We start from the raw sequence: 12,785 nt of genomic DNA, 5'->3' as shown, positions 1-12,785 counted from the left end.
ACAGGGACAGAAAAATAGAAACATCAATGTGAGAGAGAAACATTGATTGGCTGCCTCCTGCACTCACCCTACCAGGGATTGAGCCCACAACCCGGGCATGTGCCCTGACCAGGAATTGAACCAGCAACTTATGGTGCACAGGACGATGCCCAACCAACTGAGCCACACCAGCCAGGGAAAGAACCCATCTTTTTGGTATCACTCATGGCATAACACAATTGATTATACGGTGGGTACTAAGTTTATCTATTAATTAACATTATTAAGAGCACTCTATCAAAATGTTACATTCTGCTAGAGCAGAGGTTCTCAACCTGTGGGTCGTGACTCCTTTGGGGGTCGAACGACCCTTTCACAGGGGAAAACACATATATAATTACATATTGTTTTTGTGATTAATCACTATGCTTTAATTATGTTCAATTTGTAACAATGAAAATACATCCTGCATATCAGATATTTGCATTATGATTCATAACAGTAGCAAAATTACAGTTATGAAGTAGCAACGAAAATAATTTTATGGTTGGGGGTCACCACAACATGAGGAACTGTATTAAAGGGTTGTGGCATTAGGAAGGTTGAGGACCACTGTGCTAGAGACACAACTTATATAGCTACAACCTTTGAAGGACCAATCTGTATATTGTGACAAAATTTCATTAATAAGAAAACTTCCGTCAGTTGATGACCACAGTAAAAACGTTAATAATATTGGCGTTGTGAAGAAAGACTGTCCTTTTTCAGAGCACTACTTAGGTATGCCATAAATTGTATTAGTCATGTGATCAGAGTTCTCCAGTCCATCCCTTCAGAGATCTGTTTCCCTTCGGGAACGAGAACTCAATTTATAGTTCCTTTCCTTGTACTTTATTCCTACTCTGTTTTGCATTGTGTGTGTGTGTGTGTGTGTGTGTGTAAGTTAGAAGAACAAAGCCAATACTTTCAATAGACTGCCTGCAGTTTAAGCTTCTGAGTGGTCGTCAGGAATTGTCATTGGGCTGAATAGTCTTCAGAAGTTTCTGGTACATCTCCGACTTGAGAAACCTGGGGTATGAGTCTCTCTCCATGTGCGTATACACGATTTTTTGAGCCTCTTCAAAGCACGTTGGAGTGGGTTCTTGAATATTCCTGATGATGGTTTCTCTTGTCGAACTGTCAATGTTAATCTGAAAAGTGAAGTTGCAACAGTGGGCAGGATTAAAGATGAAAATATAAGGCAAGGGTTTAATGCACCCCCCCCTCTCCTGTTCAGTGGACTAGGGTTATTTTGTTTGCTGTTTCATTGGTATCTCAAAAGACATAGGAGGTAAACTCTTGACTTCTTTAAAAGTAAACATCCACCTCCACATCCCAGATAAAAATAACACAAGGCCCAAGACCGGGAAATCGCAGAAACCATTGCTTACTTGGGGAGGGTGCAAGTGGTTTGTTGGTGGAGTCTACAAACAAGGAAGTTTACCTGAGGAAGAAAGGGAGGTTGGTGCTATTTTAAACTTGGCCTTCCGTAATAGGCACGGATGTTGATTTCATGGACTGTGCCCCGAAATGGGAAGAAGGTGAAGAGAAGTGGAGAAATAGAGAAGTGGTCATTTCAGTAAGCCAAGTATTTTCCAGACGAGAGCTTTGAGGAACAGGTCCTCCAAGGTAGGGCTGTCCTGGGTGAGAGGAATCTCATCTACCATCCTCCCCCCTGATCAGAATTCTCGTCCCCCCTTGTCTCCCCACCAGGAGGAGTCTCAGTGTGTCTGTTTCCCTCATGACTCTGTTTTCTGCAGGCAGAGGTGCATGATGGGAAGTGAGATCAATGTGAGCGTTTGCTGGCTTTGCTGGTTTTAAACTCAGGTGAGTGGGGGGTGCTGTGGAGGCACAGACTTTGCCCAGCACCCCCGGGGGTGTCAACGTGCCTATTGATGGTAACCGTAGTTCCTTCTAGCAAAGCCAGTTCTTCTTTGTAAATCACTCTACTAGGGAATGAAAATCATTTAATAAGGAGAGGCTCGGGAGCTACATTGACCTCACTTTGAATCCTGATGTCTCCCCTTTAGCTCTGTGTGTCACTGGGCAAGTTAGTGCACTTCTCTGACTCTCAGGATTCTTATCTGTAAAATGAGGTGAACAGCCCTGACTTTACAGCATCCTTGGAGGTAAGGAGCCCGGCACCTCTGTGTGCCTGGTCAGCAGACAGGAACACCCTGATTTCCGTTCAGGGTCACGGTTGGCTAGGTACCTCTCTAGGGGACTGTGGCTGGATGTAGATCTTGTAAAGCTTCTTCGCCCGAGAAATTCTGCTCCATCGCGAGGCGATTTTCTTGTAGGTCTCACAGGCCATCCAGAATTGGATATTCTCGTCGCTGTGCTCCAGCTTCAGGTATGCCGCGTAGACTACCGGCCCATCTAAAAGCAATGGAGACATCACTTATTTTCCTGGGTCAGAGTCATTAACAACTCTGAAAAACAGACAATGCATTTAAAAATAAAGTCTGGTCCAGCCGGCGTGGCTCAGTGGTTGAGTGTCGACCTATGAAAGTCACAGTTCGATTCCCGGTCAGGGCACATGCCCGGGTTGTGGACTCCATCCCCAGTAGGGGGCGTGCAGGAGGCAGCCGAACAATGATTCTGTCTCATCATTGATGCTTCTATCTCTCTCCCCCTCTCCCTTCCTCTCAGATATAGCAGGTGGTGCTCCTGGTGAAGAAATAGCTGAATGGATAGGCAAACCATTTCTGGCTTAACATGTGAAGCTGGGAGCCCATAATTTCCACTGTGTATCGGAAGAAACAGAGTTCTGTGTTAACAAACAAAAAGCAACTTGATCTATTTTGTGCTCAGAGGAATTTTGACTGAGTGTTTCATCAGGAACGGGAAATAAGGACTCTAAAACGGAGAAATGAGCTATGAAAGGGGGGAAAAATGAGATACCAGATAAAATCTGCAGATCCTGGAATGAGACTTAGCCAGCTACTTGGATGGTTTGAGTGGATGAGTGGGTGGGTAGGGAGGGGATTTGGAAACCAATGATTTTGTATCCCAAATTTGTGTTTATATTCGTGTTTAGCTTAATTGTATAGTAGAATGTTTAGAGATGTTGATTCCAGAACCTGCCTGCCAATTACTGGGATGCTAATGCCGTGTGTGACTGTATGATAGCCTAGTGAAAGCTGACGTGGACAGGAACCTGCCTGATATTTCAGGTCTGATTCCGGCATGTTCTACAGCAGTGATGGCGAACCTATGACATGCGTGTCAGAGGTGACACGTGAACTCATTTTTTTTGGTTGATTTTTCTTTGTTAAATGGCACTTAAATATATAAAATAAATATCAAAAATATAAGTCTTTGTTTTACTATGGTTGCAACTATCAAAAAATTTCTATATGTGACACGGCACCAGAGTTAAGTTAGGGTTTTTCAAAATGCTGACACACCGAACTCAAAAGGTTCGCCATCACTGTTCTACAGAATCCCGTCTTCATTAGATTAACGTGTACGCGTTACCCCGGTTAGTGGCTGAAAACCCAAATGTATAAAAGTGTTCCAGGAATCTGAGTAATTCTTAAAGTTCAGCAGGGAATGGCTCAGCCTAACGTTTCTATTGACTCACACAAGTGAGTTACAAGCCTTTTCCAAGTCTGGCCATGGAGCCCTCTCTGACCTTTTCAAAGCTCTTCCTTCAAAGCTCAAGAGACCGTGGGTGATGCTGCTCGAGACAGTGAATGGGCATCAGCACAGACTCGGCCATTACACTGAGAAGAGGGAAGAAGAGGCCTATGTCACGCACCGTGTACGCCTTTTTCTTGAAAACCACCGCGGTGCTTGGGGACCCTCTCGCGTGTTCTTTTTAAAGCAGTCACTGACATTGGTGTTTCGATGACAGGCCAGGTGACACATGCCGGGACTTCGATGCAGGCGGGGGACCTGACGCTGCTCTGGGCTGAGTCAGGACAGTGGCCCGTCTGTTCTCCCAGGGTTGTTTTCTGCTGGGCTGTCAAGCTCACCCTATCATCGAATCCTCAAGGTGGCCTGTGCCTTGGTCTTCCGTCAGAAATGTGTCTAAAGCAGTTTTAAATTCCTTTTATTTTCCGTTGGCACCACCGGGGATAATGAATTCCACAATCCTACCAGCTTCTGTGTGACGTTTTTATAGCAAGTCTGTTTAATTGAAATTCTCTGGGTTGGCTTCTGTGATATTAATCGTTTCTGGCCTTTTCTCCTCACATCTCTTTGTTCTGTTTTGATAAAAGTAGCTCAAAGTACTGTGGGTTGTTTTTAAATATAGAAAACTTCTAAAAGATAACCATCATTAACAGTTTTTTATTTCCTTTTATTCTATGAACCCTTTGTTCATATTTAATTTCCATCTAACTAGTATTAATTTGTTTACACAAACAGATACACACACACACAAGTCAACCTATTGGTATTAAACTGTGAAAGCAATTTTGTATCACTCTTGAATATATAATATCATGTAGCAAACATTTTTCCTTTTTAGTTTTAATAGTCCACTGCAAAAAAAAAAAAAAAAAGACAAAAAAAAATAGTCCATTGCAAAGCTAAGCTCTGATATACTGATTTACCACAGTTATTGACTACGTAGATTGTTTCCCCATTTTAACACGCTGCGGACCAGTAGTCTTATTGCTGGCTTTACCCAGTGGCCAGATACAGTTCTATTGAACCAGTGCAAAAAAGTTTTACATAAATGTTAAAGGCACGCTTTAAAATGAAACACCCATTGCATTTTGAAGTTATTTATTACATGTTCTTACAAGCTAGTATCTTTTTGAAGTATGAGACTCGGTAACACACTGTGTAATATGAAGCGAGAATTCTCGTGATCCGTCTGCAATGTGTGAAGTAACAGATTATCCCACATTGAACATATTGGTTCATAAATCCTTGCATCTCTAATTATTTCCTTAAGATGCCTTTAAAGGAGTTGAGGTATCTCAGTTTCTGGAAAAATTACTCTGAACTTGCCACGTCCCTGTCAGTTGACACAGAGCACCTAGTACACACTTACTTTGATTACGTTTCACTCTGTATCGCAGTCTACTGTACTTATTGGCTTATGTCCATCACTCTCCCCCTCACCTACACACCCTCGCCTGCACACCCTCACCTGCACACCCTCGCCTGCACACCCTCACCTTCACACCCTCACCTGCACACCCTCACCTTCACACCATCGCCTGCACACCCTCACCTTCACACCCTCACCTTCACACTCTCACCTGCACACCCTCGCCTGCACACCCTCGCCTGCACACCCCTCGCCTTCACACCCTCGCCTGCACACCCTCGCCTGCACACCCTCGCCTTCACACCCTCGCCTGCACACCCTCTCCTGCACACCCTCACCTGCACACCCTCACCTGCACACTCTCACCCGCACACCCTCTCCTGCACACCCTCTCCTGCACACCCTCTGGGAACTGGGACTGCACTTTCTTCACGGGCAGGTGCCCAGAGCCCACACACTGCCTGACACACAGCAGGTCCCCAATCAGAGAATAAATGCCTGTCATTCCGGCCCCTGTGTCCCTCCTGCGTCTATCTTCTAAAATGACTGGCATAGGTTTTGAAAAGTGAAGCAGAGCCTAATTATTCAGCATCAAGGAAAAGCACCAAAGACCAGAGGATTATTATACTTGGCACACGGTTACTTGTTGGTTTTCTGAGAGTGAGACAAAAAAAAAATGTACTCATGGAACAGTGGTGTCTCTGTTGTTGTTTTGTTTTGTTCCCCGCAAAGGGGACAGAGAGCATGAGAAATGAGCGAAGACGAAGGCGCTAAGTGGGAAAAGCTGAGGCAGGGCTGTGGGTAATTGGAGGGTTGGGGGAGGAAACCATGGCAACAGCAGGGATGAGCGGGGAGCTGCCAATCAACACCGCAGCAGCACGATCTCTCCCCAGGGGAAGGGAGCCGGGCCGGGGCTCTGCCTCCGCATCCGGATGCACACGAGGGGACCAGTGTCTCTCAGTGACGCTGAATGTCCACCATAAGGAGGAAGGTGCCCAGGCCAGCCGAGGCTGTCCCCTGGCGTGAACAGCACCTGGCAGTGTGACGATCCTACACGTGTCTGCAGGGGCTGTGATAACTGAGAAAGGGGCAAAGGGTACCGTCTGCCCCAGGATGATTTGGACCAAAGTGAAACGATCGATGCCTTCTAAGGTCATTCCTGTCGCCTAGAAGGCCCCAGGCTCCCACAGGCAGGTTAACTCCTCGCGGTTATTCCAAGACACTCACCTCACTGACAGCTCTGGGCTTTTGGATCTGGGTTCTCCGCTGCTCGGCCTCTGGCCCAGGCCCCAGCGTGGCCGGCTGCTTCTCCTCATTCGGCGCTTAGCTCACATTTTGTCCCTCCTGACAGTTCTCTACTCCTCCAGCTGGATTGCCCTCTGATGCCCGCCTTTCTTTGTCCTGTAGCCTGCCTTTACTTTGTCCAAGGCGCTGGCCACTTTCTGGAATTAATTACTTAGCTCATTTGCTTGGTTGTCTGTCTCCTCCCTCTAGGGGGAGCCCAGGAGCTGAGCACAGTGACCTTGGCCTTGTTCACCCCAGTGTCCCTGGGGCCTGGCGGGTCTGCCGGACACAGGGCCGGCTGGATGAGTCATCCAAGGGCGTGCCTTATAGCTTTACTAAACTTCTTTTTGTTTATATTAAACACACTTTGCTCAGATATCAGTGGGCGACCTCTATTCTCATCTTGTGAGATTTTGGTTAATCAGTATATGTAGGAGCCTTCTTTCTGTCTTTCTGCCTGACATTATAGATTTGGATTTGGATTATTTTTCAGTCTTGACGTTTCCAGTATGAGGAACCCTTGGGTTTTCCGGGATGGTTGGCCTCCTTGTCATTTTAAAGGCATATTTTCGTGTCTTTTCTAGTCCTACTGGGCTTAGCCATCAGAAATACCCCTAGGATTTCCCCCCCATTTTTCTTCTTGGTGGACGCCTAGCACTGTGATGGTATTTTTGGTCCCTGTTTGGTGTTCTGGTTCACCATCATTCCAGGAAAAGTCTTCAGTAATCCTCATATATTTTTTGTGAAGAGATGACTAATAGCTCAGACTATTTTTTTTTCAGGATTCATTTAAAAACTTACTACGACTTCTATGTTCATTTGAAGACAGTTCTTCCCTAAAACCTTTGATGTTAGGAAGCTTGGAGTATTTCCTGTCATCTGCAGACTTGAAAATTTCGCAGGGTACTTTCTGCTTAATTCATTGTGGAGGTTTTTCTTTATGAGACCAGTTTTCACACCCAATCCCTAGGATTCCTGCACAGAATGGACAGTTGACGTTGCTAAGAGGTACCCCAAACACAACTGACTGCCCTCATGGGTGCATGTACTCCTTCGTATTTCTTGCCTTGAGCCCATGACTTTACGCCCTCAGCTCCACTGCTGTTATTATCTTGCATTTATACCCTCCGAATGCTGAGACTTACATCGAACCGTATAAGGCTCACTTCACTGAGACACTGATCCAGTAAGGAAATGAGCTCCGAGGCGTTTTAGCACATCACGACTCAAATGTATTCCCACTTTTGAAGGCACGAAGAAAAGCAAGTTGTTAATTAAAAAAAAAAAATTCTAACTTTAGCCGGCGATGGTGAGGCAGCGTATTTCAGCATGTTACTATTTAAGCATATTTTTTCCAAGGGATTTTACACATGGACTTGTGAGGAATAAATATTCACAGTGACTAATCTTGTTGTAATTAACGCCCAAGGAAATCATGGTGGTTGACAGGACAGACTATTTTCAGGGTTTCCTTTTTAAACTGTGGCTGTTGCCACGTAGAAGGCGGTGAGAAGAGGGTCTACAGTCATCATCCAGGGTCCCCTTCCCCCTAAGAATGAAACCGACTGATTATTCCAAGATGACATAGACACGATACTCACATTTTGTCGCCATCAGCTTCTCAAAAGACTGGGCCCACTGTGACACTTCCTCCGAAGTAAGGCTTTGAAAAGAAGCAAGAGGGGCTCATTGCACTAAAATATTCTCAAGGTTTGATACTATCTTGAAAGTAACACCAAAATATAATCACACGGCACCTGTGTGAGGTTTTGGATGGGAGTTTTACCTTCCTGTGATCTTTTCCATTTTATTTTTACTTCCTAAACGCTTAAAGTTGTAAGAATTATAAAGGCATTATAAAGTTGAAAATGTGATCAAATACATCTTTAAAATGATAAAGGATTATGTATAATAACAAAAGCATAACATGATGCTAATTAGATTGGACGTCCTTCCAGATGTTCTTCCGGACAACCTTCCAGATGAAACTGGGGCTGTGAGGGAAGCCCAGGTCCCAGGTGCAGAGGGAAGCCGGTGCCGGCTGCTGGGGGAAGGAAGGCCTACTCTTGTACGAAATTGTGCATTGGGCCTGTAGTAGCTCTATAAGATCCCTGTTCCCAAATTACCACTATCAATATTTTCATTTATTTCTTTTTAGTCTTTTTTTTTCTTAAAATATATTTTATTGATTTTTTAGAGAGAAGAAGGGAGAGGGATAGAGAGCCAGAAACATCGATGAGAGAGATCGATCAGCTGCCTCCTGCACGCCCCCCAGTGGGGATGTGCCCGCAACCAAGGTACCTGCCCTTGACTGGAATCGAACCTGGGACCCCTGAGTCCGCAGGCCAACGCTCTATCCACTGAGCCAAACCGGTTCGGCACTTTTTAGTCTTTTTGTTGTGTGTGTGTTTTTAACCAAGAAGTAATCATACTCTGCTTGTGTGTTTGTGTTTGTGTACACCTTATGTATATCTGTGTGTGTGTTTCCTTATATATGTAGGGTGTGCCAAAAATGTATACACACTTTGAATAATTATTAATTCCAATGGGTTAAATATGAAAAGAAAGAAACATAAATTGAGCTAACAGAAAAAAAGTGTGTATACTATACATTTTTTGGGACTATATATATATATATATATATATAGAGAGAGAGAGAGAGAGAGAGAGAGAGGCCTGATGCACAAAATTTGTGCAAGAGTACGCCTTCCTTCCCCCGGCTGCCGGCACCGGCTTCCCTCTGGCACCCGGGACCTTGGCTTCATCCAGAAGGATATCCAGAATGATGCCCAGTCTAATTAGCATATTGCCCTTTTATTATTATAGATAGATATATTTATAATGACCTTTTTATATGTCTTCACAGTTGTCTTAATAACCATTTATAGTGTTGTAATTATTTATTTATTTTATTATTATTTTTTTAAAATATATTTTATTGATTTTCTACAGAGATGAAGGGAGAGGAATAGAGAGTTAGAAACATCGATGAGTGAGAAACATCGATCAGCTGCCTCCTGCACACCCCCTATTGGGGATGTGCCCGCAACCAAGGTACATGCCCTTGACCGGAATCAAACCTGGGACCCTTCAGTCCACAGGCAGACGCTCTATTCACTGAGCCAAACCGGTTAGGGCTAGTGTTGTAATTTATAATCTTTTATATTCCGTACCATTTATCATGATTAAGGAGTATTCTACAAGGGGCATTTCATAGTTTACATAATTATTCCCAGTGAGCAGTTTGATGATTTCCCACTTTCACCCTTAAAACCCACCGTGGCCCAGCTGTGAGAAAGGCTTGCCACGTCCTCACAGTTAGAGTAACTCCTTACAGCGGTTCTCAACCTGTGGGTCGCGACCCCTTTGGCGGTCGAACGACCCTTTCACAGGGGTCGCCTAAGACCATCCTGCATATCAGATATTTACATGACGATTCATAACAGTAACAGCATTACAGTTATGAAGTAGCAACGAAAATAATTTTATGGTTGGGTCACAACATGAGGAACTGTATTTAAAGGGCCAGAAGGTTGAGAACCACTGCCTTAGGACGTTAGCAGAAGTGGGATCCAGTGGGCCAAAAGGTGCACCTTTTTTTAGGGTCTCAGTACAAATTGCCAAAGTGCTTGTAAAGGGTTAGGCATTGTATGCAGCAACGTGTTTGCCTGCTTATCTAATAGAATCTTAGTTTATCCACCTACCCTATTTGATTGCATTCATATAATAAAGTCATGTATAGATATATTGTCTATTATTTGCTATAATTTTTACATGTTGAGGGGTTTAATTTTATTGCTGCGAATAACATGTCAAGTTACATTTCACTTAAACAGTATTTAAAAAAACCATTTACCATTTAGAAAGTGTCCGTGAAAGATGCTGACTTGAAGGCTTTATTTCTGTTCGTTTTGGGGGGCTTTTGAGGTGAATTGGCAATGCTTCCACATTAATCATCTTAGTTTCCCGCTGTTAAAATACTCAGTGTGCTCATTGCCATTGAGCTTATGACCCATTCCTAAGGTCCCCGTTTTTAGTAGCTGCATCTCCCGAAAGACAGCTTGTGGACACAAGCTTCCACTGTCCCCCGGACTAATTCTGGCCCCGTTAGCCCCGTAATTGATGGAACAGCCAGTGGCATTAGCAGGTACCTGATACCATGAAGGGAGATTAGGTAAAGAGGTTAAAAAATAACCTAGAACATGGAAAACTATTGGGAGTCCTTAAAAAAAAAGGTCAAATATATTTTGTTTTCTAAAATTTTAGGTGTCTCTGGCCGGTATTAGATGGACTGTTTGCATCAGCACGGAGGCTTAGCAGTGCACTGCTGTGAAGATTGCTTTAAAAGCCACCTTTCCATGAAATGGTATCTGACTCACTGTTCTTTTCTCTTATTAGAACTTGAGGGAAGCAGTTGCCTAAAACAACCCTGCCAGGCCGGTGAAGTGGGCCAGCGCTGGGCTGGGTGTGCTGCCTTCTCCCCGTTCTACCCGCCCCCCTCACTAAGGAGGGAATGAGACCTACAGCATGGGCTCACCCGCCATCACTGTCATGGTTTAGCTTAAAATTTGGTGTTGCTAATAGTTGGACTGAAGAAGTCTTTGGCCTCTCAGATTCCTGAGATTTATGGGGATAGGAGACTATAGTTGCAGACATTATGGTTGGGGATAAAACTGTGGAATGACATCTCTTTTTGGTTTACACCCATTTTTTTTTTTTTTGCTTGTAAGTTTTTCTTAGTAACTCACAAGTTCACAAGTTCTACCCTGTCCCACGGCCATCTGGGCGTCCTCATCAGAACTGTTCTAAACACCTTTGCCCCTTCCACCCACCCTGATTTTTTAATCCTCACCCAAGGATATTTTCCCCCATTGATTTTTTAAAGAGAGTGGGAGGGAGGGAGGGAGGGAGGGAGGGAGAGAGAGAGAGAGAGAGAGAGAGAGAAACATCAATGTGAGAGAGACACATCGACTGGTTCCCCGACCAGGGCCAGGGATGGAGCCTGCAACTGAGGCACGTGCCCTTGACCGGAATCGAACCTGTGGCCCTTCAGTCTAGGGGTCAGTGCTCTGACCACTGAGCCAAACCGGCTAGAGCACTCACTCGGATTTTTAAAGAAAAGTTCTCCTCTTTTGTGTCCCTCCTGCCCCCTTTCTTCTGGACAGATAGGCTGACTGTGCCTATCAGTGCAGCAGCCACACCTGGTCTTGTGACTCGCCCAGCTTGGAGTCTTCCTGCCTCCTCCGCCCACACACGATAGCTCACAAACATTTTGGGGCATTTTGCTGCTTCGGGGCATGAGCATGCATGCCGGGAGCCGTGGCCAGAACCGAGGTCTCCACGTGGGCTAGGTTAGGCACTCACGGTTAGCCCAACAGGGACCCTCCACCCAGGCCTTCTCTGAGCTGAGCAGATCCAATCACATGGTTTGCTACCTTTATCAGGCCTTACACTTCCCATGTTGATCCAGTCACAGTTCCACCCCCCCCCATACCCCAAAGTCAAGCAGACTTGGGAGCTTAGTAAGCATTTGGTTTCACCCCTAGTCTCCCCTCTTCCACCTGGGGATGAAGATTTTCAGAACTCTGCAGGTGGAGGATTTGAGCCAGGAACATGTTGGATCAAATAACTTCATTTTAAGATACTATAAAACTTAAAAAAAATCTAAGAATGTTTTCTCATAACAGACTCCCTGAAAACATCTAACTTTCTGAATTCTCAAGTATGAACCACGAATAATGAAAACGGGACCTTGTGTAATAGATGATTGGTCCTCTGGGGGAATCACTCGTGCGTGAATGCAGATTTTACTTTCTGAGCAAACTGTGTTAAGAGAGCAGTTGAAGGCGTAGACCCCCGTGAAATGCTTTAGCACGGCCATCGAACGTAACGGCTTACTTACTTTGAAGGGGGCCTCTTCGACGCATCTCTGCACATCGTACACACCCAGCAAGTCCGCCTGCTCATTTTTCTGAAGAAAGACAGCATCCGCTGAGTATAATTTAGTCATTTAAAATAATTACATGTTAAGAGTGCATTTCTAAAGAGCACACAGAGATAGCACGTTTGAAGTTAATGGGCTACAGTCACTGGTCAGGGGAGAGGATGACAGGAGAATAAAAGGACTCATAACTATTTTAGGGGAACGCAGGTGCTTTGAGTTGTGACTTTAGGACTCATCTGGCCCACCCGTCCGTCAAAGGGCTCGATCCCCAGTGTGGGGTGTGCAGGAGGCAGCCAGTCAATGACTCTCTCTCTCATCATTGATGTTTCTAGCTCTCCTTTTCCCTTCTTCTCTGAAATCAACAATAATAATAATTATCTATACTAATAAAAGAGTAATATGCTAATTAGACTGGGAGACCTTCCAGAAGACCTTCCACATGTTCTTCTGGACAAAGCCATGGTGCGGGGCCGAGGTAGAGGCAGTTAGAGGCCAAGAGGGGAGGGCAGTTGTGGGTGATCAGGCTGGTGG

At 44.8% G+C, this 12,785-nt stretch overlaps 1 protein-coding gene across 1 annotated transcript; it reads right to left on the bottom strand.

Moving 5' to 3' along the window:
* Positions 1 to 941: 941 nt before the first annotated feature.
* RGS13 (regulator of G protein signaling 13) lies at positions 942 to 10,267 on the bottom strand. The gene is made up of 4 exons (XM_023744512.1): positions 10,167 to 10,267; positions 7,912 to 7,973; positions 2,231 to 2,397; positions 942 to 1,169 (listed from the first exon to the last, which is right to left on the bottom strand). The coding sequence occupies exons 1-4, from the start codon at positions 10,265 to 10,267 to the stop codon at positions 984 to 986; spliced, it is 516 nt and encodes a 171-aa protein (XP_023600280.1). The 3' UTR covers positions 942 to 983.
* Between the last annotated feature and the right edge of the window lie 2,518 nt (positions 10,268 to 12,785).

This window comes from Myotis lucifugus, unplaced genomic scaffold, assembly GCF_000147115.1.
Source record: "Myotis lucifugus unplaced genomic scaffold, Myoluc2.0 scaffold_468, whole genome shotgun sequence".
In the NCBI taxonomy this organism is placed as follows: domain Eukaryota; kingdom Metazoa; phylum Chordata; class Mammalia; order Chiroptera; family Vespertilionidae; genus Myotis; species Myotis lucifugus.
The sequence above is the reverse complement of the archived record's forward strand: the minus strand, read 5'-3'. Positions and strand labels throughout refer to the sequence as shown.

What these genes read in the sequence shown, in the direction of transcription:
- RGS13 (XM_023744512.1), bottom strand. Translation starts at nt 10,267, where the DNA reads ATGATTAATGTGGAAGCATTGCCAATTCACCTCAAAAGCCCCCCAAAA. An exon ending in TCACGGACACTTTCTAAATG is followed by an intron (nt 7,974 to 10,166) that starts GTAAATGGTTTT and finishes TTCTTTTCAAAG; the next exon opens with CCTTACTTCGGAGGAAGTGT. An exon ending in AGCCACAGTCCCCTAGAGAG is followed by an intron (nt 1,170 to 2,230) that starts GTACCTAGCCAA and finishes TTCACTTTTCAG; the next exon opens with ATTAACATTGACAGTTCGAC.